Genomic DNA, 17,402 nt, shown 5'->3' with positions numbered 1-17,402 from the left:
CACTGAAATTATCTGCAAAAGCATAGAGTTGCAGCAGCAGCCAGCAGTAACACTTCTGCTGAAATTACTGTCAAAAAAGACTACTGTATTTGAAGGTTTAAAACTCAGGAATTTTGAAGATTAAAGTTGTTTATATATAAATATTTATTTTTATTACTATTACATTGACCTTTATTCAACCAGGCAAATCCCATGGAGCTCACAGATCTCTTATRCAAGGGAGGCCTGGGTCAAGACCTAACATGCTTGTTTTTAGTTTGTGSGAGGAAACCGTGCAAACACGAGGAGAACATGGAAACTGTACAGGAAAGTCCAAACTGGAGATCAAAGCCAGGGCTCTCTTTCTGTGAGGCATCAGTGCTAACCRTTGAGCCGTCGTGCTGCCAATGTTATGTTTTAGGACAGCAGTGAGGATAGGACATTATTATTTTGTCAAWACAGCTTAGGTTTAACTACCTCAAAAGCAGATTGCAGCCAATCTAAAACAAATTAGTTTTTTTTTCATCACAGTCTCTATCGTTGCCATTTTGTTAATTCTCCTTACACAGTTGTTGAGCTGAAATGATATAGAAATTATGCTGGAGCCCAGATTTCAATAGAGGTGATACAGCTAGCTGCTGCTGCTATTTATCTAGCAAAACAAAAACCTTTGAGTTGTTTGTAAATACCCACTTATTTGGCGTTCAGCTGTTATTTCACCTGCCATGTGTAAATTCTGTTTCTCCAAATTGACTTTGTTTACATCTAAAACAGGTCAGATATTGATTCTCTGTAAGTTTTTCACTTTAAAATGTCCTTTTCAGAGTGAAAAAGTGAAAAGGTTAGCGCACAGTTTTTTGAAAACACCAAAACTGACTGCAGAGATCTGAGAAATACTCAGACTTATTAAAGCCATATTAGTTTGGAAAAATGCTCCACGCTCTCATGTTGAAGTCGATGTCAGCATAAACACGATGGAGCTAGACTGTGTTTACCGCAGGGTTTCATCAGTTCTTATTTTATTTTATTTTATTTTTTTGACAAGATATAGAAATTAAGGAGAATAGTTGTTTTGGTTTTGAAAAGAAAAGATAAGCTCGCAGATGTGGCAATTTTCTATAGATAAAATTCATGTTTGGATCTGATTTCTTGTCTCTTATTATTCCAAGTAAACAAGAATGTAGCTGAAATATTCTTCAGCATCTTTCTGTTAGTCGTTCCACAAAGTCACACCAGTGTGATGTTTCATAAGGTGATTTCAAGGTGATTTGCTTTTCTTATCAGGTAAATGGATGTTCTTCTGGTCTGGTGTTTGTAAATGTGTGGCGTGGCTGCAGGAATAATTATATTTGCATGCGGCGTGTGGCAGACTGGACTGGATGAGYTGTCACGCAGCACTGACAGGAATACAGTAAAGTCCCTGAATACTTTTAGGAAGCGTCCATCCTGTCCAACCTTTGTCAATGCAAATACTGCTTCACCACTGCCTGTGGGAAGACACGATGCAAATCCAGCTCCTAAATATAAATCCCAGTTAGGAAACGCTTGAACCAAAGGGCTTGCCCTGCACTCCTGACTCCAGGTGGTGATTAAAACTCAACAGAACAAAACAAAGGACTCTTCACTTAAATTATTTATTCTGATAGCAACTGACAGGCAAAGACAAGCTAATCAGATACCTTCAGAAGAGAAAAAAGCCTCATCTGAATCAAAAGGATCTTCATTGCAGGTAAAAAAAAAAACACTAATAAAACATTTAAAGCTTCATTTTTCACACAACCATTTATTTCAGTTTCACACATACTCCCAAATACTGTCAACCACATAAGAAAACCTTAATTGAGCACATTTGTGTCTGTTTTCCGTAAATCAAAAGCTAAATGTGAGAATCTTTTCCGCAGGCCCTTCTGACAAACTGTGACTGATTTTATTATGCCACACAAATATGATGAATCGTCTGGTTTGAAGTGAGCATTCTTAATGCTTCTGCTTTTTTTTCCTGTCGTCTCTTTGAACCCAGCAGAACACGAGCGGAGCCGCCACACAGACTGCCGGGTTTGAGGAAATCTCCTTGGAGGTTCCCTCCGCAGATGTGTTAGGGGTGAAGATGATTTTCGGGCTGAGTAAACTGACCCTCTGGGTGCTGACGGGCCTGGTGGCCGTCACGACCGTCTTCTTTAATGTCTACATGTTTCTGTTGAGCCTGTGGAACAAGAAGGACAAAAAGGTGAGGAGTCCCAGCGAGACGATCGTCCTGGCCCTGGCTGTGGCCGACGTGACCTTCCAGCTGGTGTGTTACTTCTGGATGACCATGAGTGAGGTGGACAGCACGTGCTACGTCGCCCAGGTGTTCTACACAACCCTGCTGCTGATCATCTTCAGCTTCAAGTTCACCATCGTCTGGGACACCAGCTTCCTGACGTTCTACTACAGCACCAAGCTGGTCAGCACGCCCAACCACTGCTACACGCAGATCCAAGCCGCCATCCTCAAACACGTGAAGCTGGCCGTTTTCCTCATCCCGATGTGCGGCCTGGCCTTCTGCGTGCCCATGACGGTGCTGTTTCACGCCAAAAACTACACGACAAGCGGACTGGGCAGGGAGGACTGCGGGGTTTTGCTGCCCAAAACTAGCTCGGCGGAGTTCTACGATGTTCTTTTCTTGCTCCTGTCGGACGTGGTGCCCGGGCTTATCATGCTGAAGTGCTGCATCTCCATCTCYGTCCACCTGCTCCTCCACCTCCGCCACATGAAAGCCAGCAACAACGGCACCCACCCGCCGAAACTCGGCTCTCAGATGAGGGTCATCCAGATGTCCCTGCTTCTCGTGGCCAACTTCATCGTCTACTTTGTGGTCGACCTTTATGCGAACTACCAGTTCGTGGTGAACCGTAACACGTCTATAGGCTTCACGTTCTTCATCACATCACTCTACACCACTGTCACCGCCATGGTCCTCATCTATGGTAAAAAGAGCCTTTGGAAAACTTTAATACACGACCTGAACAGCTGTCTGGACGAGTATCCATGTTTGTCGTGTCTGAAGCTGCCGGAACACAAAACTACATCGCAAACTCCTGCAACATTCAAGAACTGAAAAACCTCATGGTCACCTGAGCTAACCTCCAGGTGAAACGAAGAGTTTTGCTGCCTTAGCTTGTTAGGACAGGACAGGTAGAGCTGTTTGAGTGACGCATGCAAAGCACAACTTCATCACAGAACACCTGATAAAAAAATTAATTTTTCAATTAAACAAATAATAGTCAGGCCTGCAAAATCTATCTCCTGAGCATGGCTGTCTGGACATGATGTAAGTCTGTGCCCATCTGAAATGTTAAAAAAATACATGCAACTGCAGTGAGAGTACAGAGGATATTAATAAAACACTACAGTACACACAACTTGATCGTTTTTTTTTCCCTGGCAGGGGTTTTTCAGAGTGCTTTCCTCGGCCAGGTCCCAGGTTGTCGAAGCAGCACGCGGGGATCACAGCAGCAGGCTTGTAACTGGAGTTATGCCAGGCCAAAAGGCTTCCAAGTGACAAAACAGCAACTCCCTCCTCTCTGCGTTTGTTACATTCCCAACAGGAATGTGTCCCTGCAGTTGACAGCTTGTAGGTGTGACGGCTCTAACCACATGTGTGGTTGAAAAGCTGGGTGTTGCTTAAAAGTGCATTTGCTCGTGCCCAACAAACCTTCAGCGARCAAACAGACTTAGGAAAAAAAAAAACAGAAAAGAAAAAGGCACCAGATGACTTTGGCATTCCATTAGTTCACACCCTCTGGCACCACCTAGTGAGGTTCAAAGCAGAGATACAATAATAAAGTTTAATCCCTGTTCACGCAGAGTGCTGGGCCGCCGCCAGCACAGAAGTGGACAAAGTAAGAAAGGGCATATTTTTTCTTTGATGCAGGGGACTTAAGTCGGGTGAGGCCTCTGCTTTCATTACTCAAACTGCTGGAAGGAGCTGAACATGACAGAGGCAGGAGGGGGGTCAGCAGGAGGAAATACTGCCTGTGATTCACACACAAAATTATGGTTTGTTATTTACATTATAGTGTTGTTTACACAGAGTAAACAGGAAAATAAAAGAACATTTATAGGCACCGGCACTAAAAGTTTAATCAAAAAATAACCATATCTTTTTTTCTTAATATGCTTCCATTTCACTGTTATGCTGATGACTCATCAATGAACCTTCATCTCGAAAATACCTCAACTTCTGTGGAGCTTATTGGATCGTCTTGGTGAGTTAAACCATGTAAGAACCTAAACTTTCTTCACCTTAATGAACGAGAAAATGCACATCCCACAGTAAAGGTCTTGGATCTATGAAGTCGTAGAAAAAATCCTTTGCAATGGAACTGTTTTTTAACCATTTTTAAATAAATTCTGTTGTCTATTTCTTAACAGCTGAGAGATGGATTTTTTTAATTCACTGATTCTAAAAAGTATTATCTTTATTTTGTAAAGATTAGACTAATAAAACCAGGCACCAAGTCCCTGCAGCCCTGCTGGGAAAACTGACGATTGCTGAAAAAGTACCTATTTTTTGAATGATTGAYWGACTGACTGACTGACTGACTGACTGACTGACTGACTGACTGACTGACTGACTGACTGACTGACTGCACCTTAACGTTGGCCTGCTTTTTCAAATAAATAAATAAAAATGCTTCTGATACCTGCTGATGTAGGTTTTTTTTTTTTTCAAAATCTTTTCCACCTATAAGTTGATTTTGGTTCTTTAAATCTATTTGGCAGAGAAAACTTACGTCCCATGCAGCTTTGGGAATTATTTATTAACTTACATCTATTTTCACAGTGGGAGGGTCAGATTTACATTTTCAGCCTAAATTATTAAGTAAAATTGGGGTTTCAAAAAGRGGACACATGAATTTTGAATGTGCATCATTTTCCTAAAAGAGACAAAAAAATCTACTCAGTCTTCACACTCTGGTCAGCTTTATTTTACTTTAAAATAACTAATCAGTTRTAGATTCTGAGAAAAATAGAAAGAAACAAATAAGTGTATATTTGCTATATTCAAACAAATATTAAGACTAAGTAGAATTATCATTGTGCCACTAATTCATATTTTATTCTGATATTTTGCAGGTATCTGAGCAGTCTCAGGTGAGATGTGTCAGAAACTTCACTGAGAAAATGTCTCTATCCTTTACTGAAGTTTTCTTTAACCGAATATAAAAAAGGTTGGCTCTTAAAACTGAATAATAATCTAAAACAAATGTTTGCTAATGAACATTAAAAGCTGAAGTCTTCAACTATTGGGTCGCAACCCATGGGTCTGTGGAGGTAGGGGGTCATATATTTGTTTAATTAGACTTTTTTAAATACTTTTTTTTACTTCAAAGTTCTGTTTTATGTTAATAATTTTCTTTTATGCAAAATAACCATGGCATTTTTAGGCTAACACACACCTTTGTATTTAAACTTATCTTAAAACATGGAGGTATATATTTTACTTTGAATGTGATTAGTTAGTATCACATGCACAGTAATAGGGTGTGTTTCATGTAGTATTAAGCTATTACAAAACACAATATCTCCCTGATTTAAAGTGTTTGTTCTTATATATTTTAAAATCAAACAATGATCCCCCCCCCCCCAATTTTTCTAATAAAACACAAGGATTTCAAATTTTCTTCTTGTTTTTTATAACTTAAAATGTTTCAAAATCTTTACAGTAAAGTTRTTTGCTGTAACACAGCAGGGGGTTTTAGGCTCACTCTGCAGGATTTTTGTGAGTTTTTTTTTTTATTATTATTATTCAAACATGCCTCCTATGTCATCCCCCCCAAAAAACATGCAGGAGTACAGTGGATTTTTTTTATGCAACACTGGCAGCAGTGTTCCTTTGAAAAATGCATTCGGCTCCAGAGAGAYGGCTCCATGTGTCGCAAGGACAAACAAAGCGCCAAGCTGAGCCTAAAGTTTATGAGCGTAACGTTAAACATGCACACAAAACCCAGAGAAGCAGAGCGGAAACAGAGCGGAAAAACAGCAGGTGAAACTCCAACACTGAGCTGAAAGGAACCCACACAGATAAWAAGCTGCTAACTGACTGAAGAAGAAGGCAATATGCTGCTAAACACTTCCTGTAGCTAAGCTTGGTTTCCCATCACCGGCACTGGAAAAGTAACTCCATGTTACAAGGAAACAAGGAAATGGGATTCTGTTGAACACTTTATTCTGTGATTCGGAGACGGTCACTGCTGTGGAGCASTTCCAAAGAGATGCTCAACAGTACTGCTGATTACTGATCATAAAATGATTCAAAACTTATTTATCAGAAGCTTTTATTTTGTGTATCTTTTTGGACCAGAGATACCACATTTTTTATTCTTTTTTGTACTGATACAATAAATCAAATTGTCTGACTCTTTTATGCTAAAATCTATTTGTAAGAGAGACTACTTATCCACGGTCAGGTTGCAAAGGAAACGGGTTCGGGAGGGAACAAAAACATCCATCTTCATCTCCTCCTGGGGGATCCCAAACACTCTTTCCACTGAGTTCTAGTTCTACTCAGAGGGTTTCCTAATCAGATGCCAGAACCACCTCAGCTGACTCGTTTTGATGCAGAGGAGCTCTGAGCCCAGGTCAGCCTGCAGCTTATTTCAGTCACTTGTGTGAGYCTGTTCTTTTGCTTCTGATCGATCTCATGACCACAGGTGAGGGTTGGACTTAAGATAAGCCAGTAAATCAAGGACTTTGCCCACTCTTCTTCATCACAACAATCCAGACCCTAATTACTGAGGACGAAACTCCCTTGACTCACTCTCTTTATTAAGATAAACTGTTCTGCGACTACATTTGAGATTTTTGTCCCAGTTAGGTCTCATCCTTAGACAAAAAAAAAAGAGCTTTCTGTTGGTGTATAAAAAGAAAAACCTTGGACAGAACAAAAAAAAACACTTTAAAAATTGTATTTAAAGTAAGAGATTAAAATAAATTTATAAAATGCTCAAAGTGTGAGTTAAATGTAACTGTTGGCAGATGCTGTAAAAATGTGATAAATGTGTAAAAAGACCAAAGTCGTTCAGGGAACAGCGGTTCTCATATAAAGATCAGAGGATATTGTTAAATAATTTAAGACATCTGGAAACATGTAGTGTAGTCAGACCAATCAGTATTCCAGATTTATTTTGAAAGGAATGGAGGTTTTGTGCCACGCAGAATGAAAAATGAACCATTCATCCCTGTTACTGACAGAAAGTCCAAAACCCAGATTCTGTGGTAATGTGGGCTCATATTTTATACTTTTGTAATGGCAGTGTTTGTACAGAAAAGTGCTCTATTTTAGAGCAACAAATGCTGCCTTCGTATGCTTGATGACTTTTTTTTTTATAGAAGTCCAACAAGACAAAACAGAAGCAGTGACTGAACACTTTACAATGAGGGGTGAGGAAGAGGAGGGGAGACCGACCTACCAGAAGTCCTGACTTCTCCAGGGTTAAATGTTTTTAATTCTAAAAAACATCATATTGTTGCACATACTCATGTGTAGCAGGAAAAATGGATGCTACGACAGTCAAAATTTACTGTATTAGAAGTGGGGCTCTAAATTTTGTAAACAATTAATATCTTACCTGTTGCAGATAGTTCTTTGATCCAACCCAGTTTGGAAAAAAATAAGTTTATTTCTGACTAGACTGAAGAGCTAATTTCTAGTTTGAACAAGACCCAATCTCAAATATTTTTTCAGCAATTCCTGCAAATGTTATATAGACGGTCATATCTGTCAGTTTAAAAGTACATCATTGTTTACATAGATGTCCATAGGTATTTGCAAACAAACAAAATGACAGCAGCTGTAACATTTACACTCCAACCTGGAGCACGCACAAAGATTTTTCATCATGTTTATGACAGAATAACTGTTTAATGCAAAACTGAGTGTAAAGGTTCATAAAATCGTGTGTCCGTGATCTAATTTTATAATGTTATGATCTAATGTTTGAGTTTGGAGCTGATGTAAAGTGGCAGCATTTCACTAAGGTCTAGGCCGGGGRTGGGCAATCCTGGTCCTTGAGGGCTGCAGTCCTGCATGTTTTACTTGTTTCCCTGTTCCAGCAGACCTGATTCAGTCACTGAATTATCTTCCAAGTTCTGCAGAAGCCTGATAACCACCCATTCATTCAAATCAGGTGTGTTGGAGCCGAGAAACAAAAACACGCAGGGCTGTGGCCCTCAAGGACCAGGATTGCCCACCCCTGATCCTAGACACCTCTCAGAATAGCCACTAGCTTATTATTTTAGTCAGAAATAAAACATTTCTCCAAACTRAGATCATTCAAAAAACTGTCTGCAGCAGGTAAGATATTGCGTACAACCTTGCAAAAGATCCCCCACTTTAAAAGAGCTGAACTACTGCTTTCAGAGGCTGACAACAAACCCTCCTGGTTGTACACAATGTACTTGAGGTAAAAAAGAAAGAAAATTATTTTTCTTTGAAACCACCTTTGTATTTTATTTTCTGAAGCTGTTTGAGTTTTGCATCATTTTTCAAGAAAAAAACACTTGAAAATGCTTTTTTACTGTGGGCTGTTTCAAGGCAACAGGGACGGTGCATCCTCACTTGAAAGCAAACACTCAAGGGCAGAAGCAGATGCATCCCTGCAGTGAAGCCAGTCGACCGAACGCGGGGCAGACATATTTCATAAACGCGAAAAGAACAATATGTTTAACAATCAATACTCGATCACACCAGTATGAATATGCGAGCCTGCTACCTCCTGACCAGCGTTTCCACTGAGTGAACGCTTCATGGCCTCGGAGATTTCCAGGCAGAGTTATCTGCTGTGCCTCCCTGTCTGACAGGAGGGTACAGATCATTAACATTTCCGATTAGCAGCACCAGAAGCCATCACACACTCACCATAAACAGCTTATAAACCCTTCCATACATAATGACTCCCAGTGAATCACTTATCTACATCTAACCCTTTGTATTTGAAATGCATAAATCACCAGTTTTATGCCACCTTGTTAGACTTGTTGAGCTTAAATGTGTCATCTGTCGGCCCATCAGCATTCAACTCACAGTCTGTGAACGTGTAATGTTCCCTGTGAGAACACAGAGTAATCAATCATGTTTTCTGTGATTACAGAATTGGATTTCAATAATAAAAGAGCACTTCTTTCTAATACATATATTTTAATCACAAATGGGACGTGGCCTTTCAGAAAAGTCTTTATTTCGGTTCAGTCAACAAGTTTGTTCGTTTAAAAAAATATCATTACACATCTCTGGAGGCGTCGTCGCAAATAATCTGAAGTTTGTTTAAAGTGTTCTGTACAACCACTTTAATCTCTTGTAATACAATTTCACTTTAAACATAGAAAAATAAAGACAACTTACTGTAATTATCACAATTTGATCATTTAAAAACACTGCAGCTTTAAAGGCACGTCATCTTTTTATTGCTCCTTAAAAAATATAGTAAAAAAAAAACCATTTAGACAGTGCAAAAGAAAGCAGAATGTTGGATTAAAAATACACAGCCTCTGTTCAAACAGGGTGTACAAATGTTTGAAAAAAAAAGAAGAAGTCCATATTTTGAAATCTTACAATTAAAATGATTTAAGAAAGAATTAAAAAAGACAGGAATATTTAAACCAAACAAATGTGATCCACAACAATGTTAGTTTGCTTTATGAAGCTTTAACAGCTCAGTGAATTCCAAGTTTAACCAATTTAAAAAATGTATATATAGTTTTTTTACTCTTATGAAAAGACAGTCTTACAATAAATATTTACCTGGAGCCTGAAGCAGGAAAGTTTGGGTTACGAGGATTATAGTTTAGTTTGGTGAAACAGCAGCAGAAAGCAGCCACCCAGGATGAGAACAGTTTCAATGTTTCARTCATTTCTTTCTGTTCTGGAACGTGTAAAGATTGAAGCATTAGTGTTTACAATAATGGATTTGAAATTTTTGAACAATTASAAAAAAACAGATGTAATAACAAGGGCTGCATTCCAATTCAACAGTTACTAATGGTTGTTCAGTGAAAAGATTTCTCAGCACAAATGGAACGCAGCCCGTCTAAAAAAACTTTGCACCCTTTATGCTTTTGGGTCGACATGTTTGCAACGATCCTCTCTGGTCCTGTCTGCATTCGGACTAGCCGTTAGCTCGTCAGTCCAGCTGAGGTCACTCAAAGAGCTACAACACGTAAGATATTTTTGCTCAGAACTTTTCCACAGAACTCCGTTTCAAAAAGTCCAAAGCAATAACTTAAACAGTTAAAATAAACAAACGGACTTAATCAGTAGCAGTTGTTTTCTGGGAAATTTAGTGGTTGCCTCGTTAAACAACACTTTTTCTTTTTCCTTGGCACCAATTAATGACGCTTTAACTAAGAATTATAGATAAACTGATTTTGTTACCTTGGTAAAGAGCTCCGCTCATTGTTGTTTATTGGCTCCAGATACATATTTAATGCACCGACTTGACAACCCTATCAAATATCTTYCAACCAGAGGACGAATGCCTTGAAGGGAAACAGTTCATCCACCTGACACCTCCCTCAGCGTGATGTAGTGTAGTTTGGAAGCATCAGGTTCGGTACTTAGTTCATTTCAAACAATACAACAAATGCAGAATCTGCACCACATTCAATAATGCCATCCAGTGTCTCTGAAACCGTGTGGTTTTGGAAAGTTGCTATGCTCATAATACTAGGAAACACAAAATAAGTACACATCAAACAAACAGTAACCTTCTACACACTGTGTTCCCTGCTCCTAATCAAGTTTGACGTTTATCTAATGCAGCTTTTTTATTTCCCTGATCATATTTGAAACGCTGTTAAACAGCCAGAAGGAGAATGATTCATCCAGTGTCACTCCATACAAACATAAAAATAAAATATAACATTGTACCATTATTCATTTCTTTTCCCTGCACTGATTTAAAAAAGAAAYACACCAAAGTGAGTTAGCTTTAAAAAGCAACTCTTTCATTCTCTTAATAAGCTGAATCCAAGACTGTCCCTAAAATCCACCCAGAATCGTACATGGGTTTCTGCGAGCCTGCTCTTCCCTTCAGCTTCATCCCAAAAATAATGGTTTAAATTTCAGAACAGAGAGAGGCCTGTTTGAAAATGTAGGTGACCTGAAAGAGAGAAATCACTGCAGCAGAAAATCTTCCCCACGTTCCTTCTGTCCGAGTCCTCACCGCAGCGTTCCCACAATGTCGCGCAAAAAACAAAAATAAAAAAACCCAGTGCTTTCATCACAGTCAAATCAGAGACTTATCGAAAGTCGKAGGCCTATGTGAAGCCTTACTGAGGGGGGTGCTCATACGAGGGGAACATTGACTTTCGAGTCTTTGGAGGCGGTGGAGGAGGCTTGCTCTCGATTTTCATTGGTAACGGAGGAATGAACTGTCGGGAAGAAAAAAAAAGCAGAAAAAAAAAATCACGAAGCGAGTTTGTGTTAGGACTTTAAATAAAAATAAAAACGGAATATTTTAACGTTTACTTGTCATTAAATATGCATTAGGAATGGGTTGTTATTTTCTCTGAGCAGATGTACCTCTGAAGACAAACCAGGGTTGTCAATCTCATGCRGATGCTTCTTCGGAGGCATGGGTGGGGGGGTCCCTGGGGTGTCAATAGTATTGGCATCGTTGTCACTGAGGAGTGATGAATAACCTAGTGCGAAGGAGAAGGAATAAAAGCTTTTCAGACCACATGCATCTGTGAGTATGTGTGACCTGATTAGGTCTGCAGACCAGAATGCGCTTACACAAAGACAAGTCTGCAAGAAAATCCTCCTTTTTACTGTGAAAAGTGGAACTTTAAGAGAAGGGGAGAGAGAGAGAGAAAATGCTGGCATGTGCTGCGGTGCTTGTCAGAAGACGGGTTCTTTTGCTACGTACTGGAACAGCGTGGCGTGTGTGGAGTGTTGGGRGAGGCAGGCAGCGGGCTGAGAGGGTTCGACAGGCTCAGCTGYGATGAAGGCCCCTGGAACAGGGAGAGGGTGAGCCGTCGGTCTCCCAGTTGTAAACTTTTGGGTCTCTGCTGTTTATCTGAAGAATTCTGGGGGGATAAAAGATCAAAGTAAATAAAAACTATGGCTCACTCTTTACAATTAAACCTAAAAGCATAAACTTCAGTGTAAATGAAAATCGACTGCATACTCTACAAACTCTACAAATAAAAAGGCCTTACCTCATCTGTGTCTGACTTCCTCTCCAGCAGGACTTGGGATTTGCTCACGCTCCACTCCTTCCTGTTCTTTCGAGCGATTCTGTTGTCTTCCTCAGAGCGGGACAGAACAGAAGCCCTGCGATCACTAGAATGAGACAGCAAAGAACTGTTTGTGAACAACCCGAGGCAGAGAAACGGAAGACAAACCCTCTATAAAAAGGAGGAAAAACGGCTCCGCTTTGAACCAAATGTCTGAAAGTGAGAGGAAGACCCGGGGACTCACTCTTGGGAGCAAACGGTTCCATCTGAGGACACCGAGCCACTGGAGAGGCCGGAGGAGGCGGTGGACAGGGTTGAGGYGGTGGACATGCGACGCAGGGTGGAAGACAGGATGTAGGGCATGACGACGGAGCCCACGCGACTCTTCTTCTTCTCCGTCAGGGAGCAGGGCTGGGACACACAAATGGGATTAGGCGTCAACGGGGGATCTTGGCAGGGAAGATGCCAAGTGACAGGCAAGGCGCAGGTTGCAAAAGCCTGGCTAAAGGAAGATTTATGGTCCTGGGATAATATAATGCACACTCCGCTTTGAATGAGAAGCATTTGATAGGAAGGCAAGAGGGCCAATAGCTAGACTTGGCACCCTCTTGCATTAAATTGAGTTTGCAGTTGGCAACGCACCAACGTTATGACACCATAAAGAGACTCCACTTTCTCCCGAAGGTCTTGGAAGCAAGTGACCAGATGATTGTGCAAAGGCTTCAGCTGCTCCGTGGCTTTCTCCCCATGGATTCGAATCCCCTCCTCCAGTAAAGGGATCTGTTGGGGGGTGGGGTCGACACGTTAGTCAAGCATATATGCGACAGTATAAAAAAAGTGGTTTTCTTCAGAGTCAGCGACRGTGAAAGAATCTACCTGCAGGGCGATGAGATGTTTAAGGGCCTCGATGCGTTCATGGTCACCTGGGTGCTTCTGGATGTAGGTGTCTGTGAAGAACGCCTGCAGAGGAGGAGAACTGGGTGACATCTGGGCATTTGGAGCTCATTAGAAACAGCTGCGAGCAGCAGTGACTTCAGCAGACTACTACTGGTTTACAAAAAGGCCACACACAACTTTGTAGCTCCTGACAAAATAAAAGCCTAACTTTTATTTTCTGCCTTTCTTCCCCTTTAAGCTGCAAGACACAATGTTTTTGCCAATTTTTGTCTCTCTGTTAGCAAAATATCTAAAAAACGGCTGAACAATTTTGAATGGAACTTGCAGAAAGTAAATGTTGGATGTTCATTTACAACTAATTACCATCTGAAATCAACTCAAAAAAATGACCACTTAAGTCTATTGAATTGTAAAAAACTCAACTATAAACATACACTAAACTATACACATAGTTTATATGCTATGTCTATACAGTATATATGTCTATAACTTAGTTATAGACATATATACTATGTGTTTATAACTAAGTTAATTTCAAAAAAAGTGACCTGAAATTTAGTGTGGTATTAGTTGGGACTGAACCCCAACACATACACTGAACTTTAACGCAAGATCTCTGTTCAATTGTTTTCCATTAAAAGTCAACTCTCGGCAAATATCACATGAACAACTGGATGGATTTTAATGAAACTTTCAGAATATAATCATTGGAAGGATGTATGCATATGATCCACTTTTGACGCCAACCCATTTCAAAAAGACCATCACACTCAAATGACTTCAGAAACCACAGGAAGTGGTTATAATTCTTCGGTTATACAGTTACTTTGTGGTTGTAGCTGAGAACCATCTACAACACATGGGCCATTTACTATTCATTGTGTGAGATTTTTGCTTAAAACATCAGCATTATAGCTCCTGAACCACAGGACGGATTTCAGGGAAAAAGTTTTTAAATTAGCCAACACAAAAATAGCTTGAACTCGATCAATTTTACAGATACTGAGGCTGAATCTGATGTGGTAGTAGAGTGTTCAGAATGAATGTTTTTTAAGGTCTGACAAAAGCATCCCAGCACATTATTATTGTAGTAAACTCTAGCATGAAAGGAGACAATGTCATTTCTGAGAGTGAGAAGATTCCTGAGGAGTGGAGGCATGCGCTGATGCTGATTTTTAAATACGAGGGTGGTGTGCAGAATTAAGTTGATGAGCCACACAATGGAAATCCGTGAGGCAGTTGTGGAAGCTAAATTTAGACCAGAGGTGATGACTGTTTATGAGCAGCAGTGTGGCTTTATGACAAGAAAGAGCACCACAGATGCCATCGTTGCTTCGAGGAAGGCTGACGGAGAACTACAGAGAGGGTCAGAGAAACCTTCATTGTGTCTTTGTGGATTCAGGAAAAYRTGGCAGGGAGCTGAGRGAGGAGCTGTGGTGTTGTATGCATGTGTATGAGGAAATCTGGAGCGGTAGAGAAGTATGTTAGACTGGTTTAAATGGTAAATTGTAAGCGGATTGTAACTATTGGTATATATCACCTTTCTAACCAACCTGAACTCTCAAGTTGAGAGGGAGGCAGGTGGAACAGTGAAACTACAAGGAGCAGAGGTCTCAAATGTGCAGGACTTCAAATACATTGGGTTGTCTGTCTGGGAAAAGGGGGAGCGTGGTAAGTCCAGACTGAGATAGTTTGGACATGTCCAGAGTTAAGACAGAGGGTTTACTGGTAGAAGGATGTTAGCGATGCAGCTGCCAGGAAAAAGGAAGAGGAGGTACTGTGAGAGGATGCAGCTAAAGTGAGGACAGAGTGAGATGGAGGAAGATGACTCACCGTAGGGACCCCTGTAGAGGGAACAGTCGAAAGAAGAAGCGGAAAAAGACGAAGGCGGACAGAAACTGTTTACCGAGTGCTGGGCTTTTAATTAGCACAGCTTTCCATGTTAGATGACATTATGTGCTTAACAAGATTCAGTAAATACCTAGGATTCCAGAAAAATTGTGCCACCCCCAAACAGATACACTGTGAAATTGTATATATATATTTTTTGAGCTCCTTTGTACTCTTGCATAATATATTTAATGATTTTTTTTTTTGCATGGGCGCCATTAGGTCTGAGCCTCTGGAGCGGCAGCCCCAAAGGTTTTCTCAACAGCTCAGAATCTCAGTGAGAAAAATTCAAAACAGATTCGCTCCTAACGTGCATCTAACCCTTTTGAATTATATAAAATCTGATGTTTGATTAAATCAAACAAGAAATCAAAATTTCAATGCATCTCTATTTTATACAAGCAGCACCTTCTGTGCTGCATAGTGCTGCCAAAGCTGAGCTGCAGCAGAGAGGAAGTTCACGTCCACTGGACTGAAATCATTAGCATAAAAGGGAGCTCAGTTGTGTTACTGATAATAAAATCATTGTTCTAATGAAGAATATGAGGTTAAATGAGGTGTTGTTATTGAAGAGATTTCCTGTCATAGTGGCAGCAAACAGGTGCTGCTTCATTTACAAACTCAACCAGGCTGCATCAGTGACTTTCAAACTGTTTTGTTACAAATGGCATAATTTTATAAATAAAAGTACTTCTAAAGCTGTTTATAAGTATTTTAAGTTATAATATATATATATATATATATATATATATATATATATATTATAACTTAAAATACACTAAGATTCCTGTCTTGCAGCATTAGGCCTGAGTCAAGCAGTCAAACTGCAGTTCACAACCAGTCTAATTAAGTTTGACCTTTTAATTACAAAATGTCAACACAGTGTCACTTCATACAAACACACATTCAAGAGAGTCTGTGTCCTTATAAGCATACATGTCTTTTAATAAATGCCATAAGTATGTTTTGAAAGGTTAAAAGGACAGTAAACTTCTGTCCTGTTGGTAAATCAAAAGAAAACAATTTAAATCTGCTTTCTGAATACAGCAGCATCCACAAAAACCTGAATAGAAGTATAGACACCATGAAATTTTAAAGTGTCCAGTTGCTGGAGGCACAAAAAGTGCACTCTGCAGCAAACCTGTCACAGTAAATTAGAAAATCAAACCTTCTCGTAGTTGGAAAAGCCACCCATGACGGCGGGGTCAACGATGCCGTTGAGCATCATGGACAGTGGGTTGACGGACAGCGAGCGGTCGTAGGCTTGCTGCTGCACCAGATTACTCAGCTTCTCATTGGTCTTCTCCATCGTCTCTATGGCGTTCTCCAAAGGACTGATCTCCTCCTGTCAGGCGGGCAKGAATTCTCAGTTCATTTATGAATTGGTAACCATTCAATAATACAACAAACAGCTCAGTCTGAGCATCAAGGCTGCCTCTTACCACAGAGACAGATTTGACTTCAAACCATTTGAGGATCCCTGGGAAGCGATAGGCGGTAACATAAGTTGTTCTCTCAATCCACATAGTCTGTGGGTCAGAATATTAATAAATTATTCAAGGGTGATTTTTTCCCCCCATGTTTTCATTAATCTTCACAGTGTAGTACGTGCATATACAGAGCTAATTTACTTTTATCCGTGCATGTGTGCTCACGCATATTTTTACTGCTTTAAAAGTGAATTTTAGAAAAGTGCTCACTGCAAATTCATTGTCTGGGTCCTTTTCACCTTTCCTAAAGGGTCTGGAGTACTGGAACTGGTCCACTTCATTGGTTCTATAATAGCTGCAGGAGAACAGGAGAGGGACAGGACTGAGTGAGCGCTTTGCCTCGAGAACAATAAAACCTCCCTCCCTCCTGATATTCACCGTAAAAATAAATCAGGCTTTTAAGAGTTTTGTTACGCACTTTAATATCTGCTCTGGAACCCCCTTGTCTTTAAAGCGGGGGGGCACTGTGAGAACGGGCTTCACAGTGAAACACTGGATGTCTGTCGAGATCAGATAAGGATAGGAGCAGTAACGGAGAAGAAAAGCAGAGCAGATAAGCAGAAGTGAATCATTCATGTCTTAGGTTTTAATATTTGAAATAGTCAAATTTTGAGGTTGCACATTGAGAACAATTATCCTATTTATCATATTACTAATACAACATTTAGCAACTAGAAATTACGTATGGGAATGAAAAATGTCAGGACTTGAACTGAATGTTTGTTTGGTTTGCTTGTTTGGTTGTAAAAGTTYGCATAATCTGAAGGTACCTTCTTTTCGGTTGTGACTTTTAAAAGTAATGGTTTTTAAACTTCAAGACAAAGAAGGTAAATACATGTGCATATTCATTTTTTTTAGAAATACTGTATCTAAAGTATTTTTCCCCATTTGAATGGGGACCTTGGCCCTCTGACCGTGACCTACCAA

The 17,402-nt window shown here is 40.1% G+C and overlaps 2 protein-coding genes across 2 annotated transcripts in view; one reads left to right on the top strand and one right to left on the bottom strand.

Annotated features, from left to right (window-relative positions):
* Window positions 1-1,481: 1,481 nt before the first annotated feature.
* On the top strand, window positions 1,482-3,358 carry tas2r202 (taste receptor, type 2, member 202). The gene is made up of 2 exons (XM_014021356.1): window positions 1,482-1,708; window positions 2,003-3,358. Exon 2 carries the CDS (start codon window positions 2,087-2,089, stop codon window positions 3,074-3,076), a length of 990 nt encoding a protein of 329 aa, XP_013876810.1. The 5' UTR covers window positions 1,482-1,708; window positions 2,003-2,086; the 3' UTR covers window positions 3,077-3,358.
* Window positions 3,359-9,178: 5,820 nt separating this feature from the next.
* The window catches only part of dock5 (dedicator of cytokinesis 5), a 59,220-nt gene continuing 50,996 nt past the window's right edge, over window positions 9,179-17,402 (bottom strand). The window contains exons 41-51 of the mRNA XM_014021355.1: window positions 16,894-16,975; window positions 16,686-16,770; window positions 16,428-16,514; window positions 16,154-16,330; window positions 13,075-13,158; window positions 12,841-12,978; window positions 12,443-12,609; window positions 12,181-12,304; window positions 11,889-12,048; window positions 11,543-11,661; window positions 9,179-11,391 (exon numbers count right to left, since the gene is read on the bottom strand). Of these exons, the coding sequence (XP_013876809.1) occupies window positions 11,290-11,391; window positions 11,543-11,661; window positions 11,889-12,048; window positions 12,181-12,304; window positions 12,443-12,609; window positions 12,841-12,978; window positions 13,075-13,158; window positions 16,154-16,330; window positions 16,428-16,514; window positions 16,686-16,770; window positions 16,894-16,975 (1,325 nt within the window). The 3' untranslated portion in view covers window positions 9,179-11,289. The remainder of the gene's footprint in view (window positions 11,392-11,542; window positions 11,662-11,888; window positions 12,049-12,180; window positions 12,305-12,442; window positions 12,610-12,840; window positions 12,979-13,074; window positions 13,159-16,153; window positions 16,331-16,427; window positions 16,515-16,685; window positions 16,771-16,893; window positions 16,976-17,402) is intronic.

The sequence above is a fragment of the Austrofundulus limnaeus genome, unplaced genomic scaffold, assembly GCF_001266775.1.
Source record: "Austrofundulus limnaeus strain Quisiro unplaced genomic scaffold, Austrofundulus_limnaeus-1.0 Scaffold289, whole genome shotgun sequence".
Classification (NCBI taxonomy): Eukaryota; Metazoa; Chordata; class Actinopteri; order Cyprinodontiformes; family Rivulidae; genus Austrofundulus; species Austrofundulus limnaeus.
The sequence above is the reverse complement of the archived record's forward strand: the minus strand, read 5'-3'. Positions and strand labels throughout refer to the sequence as shown.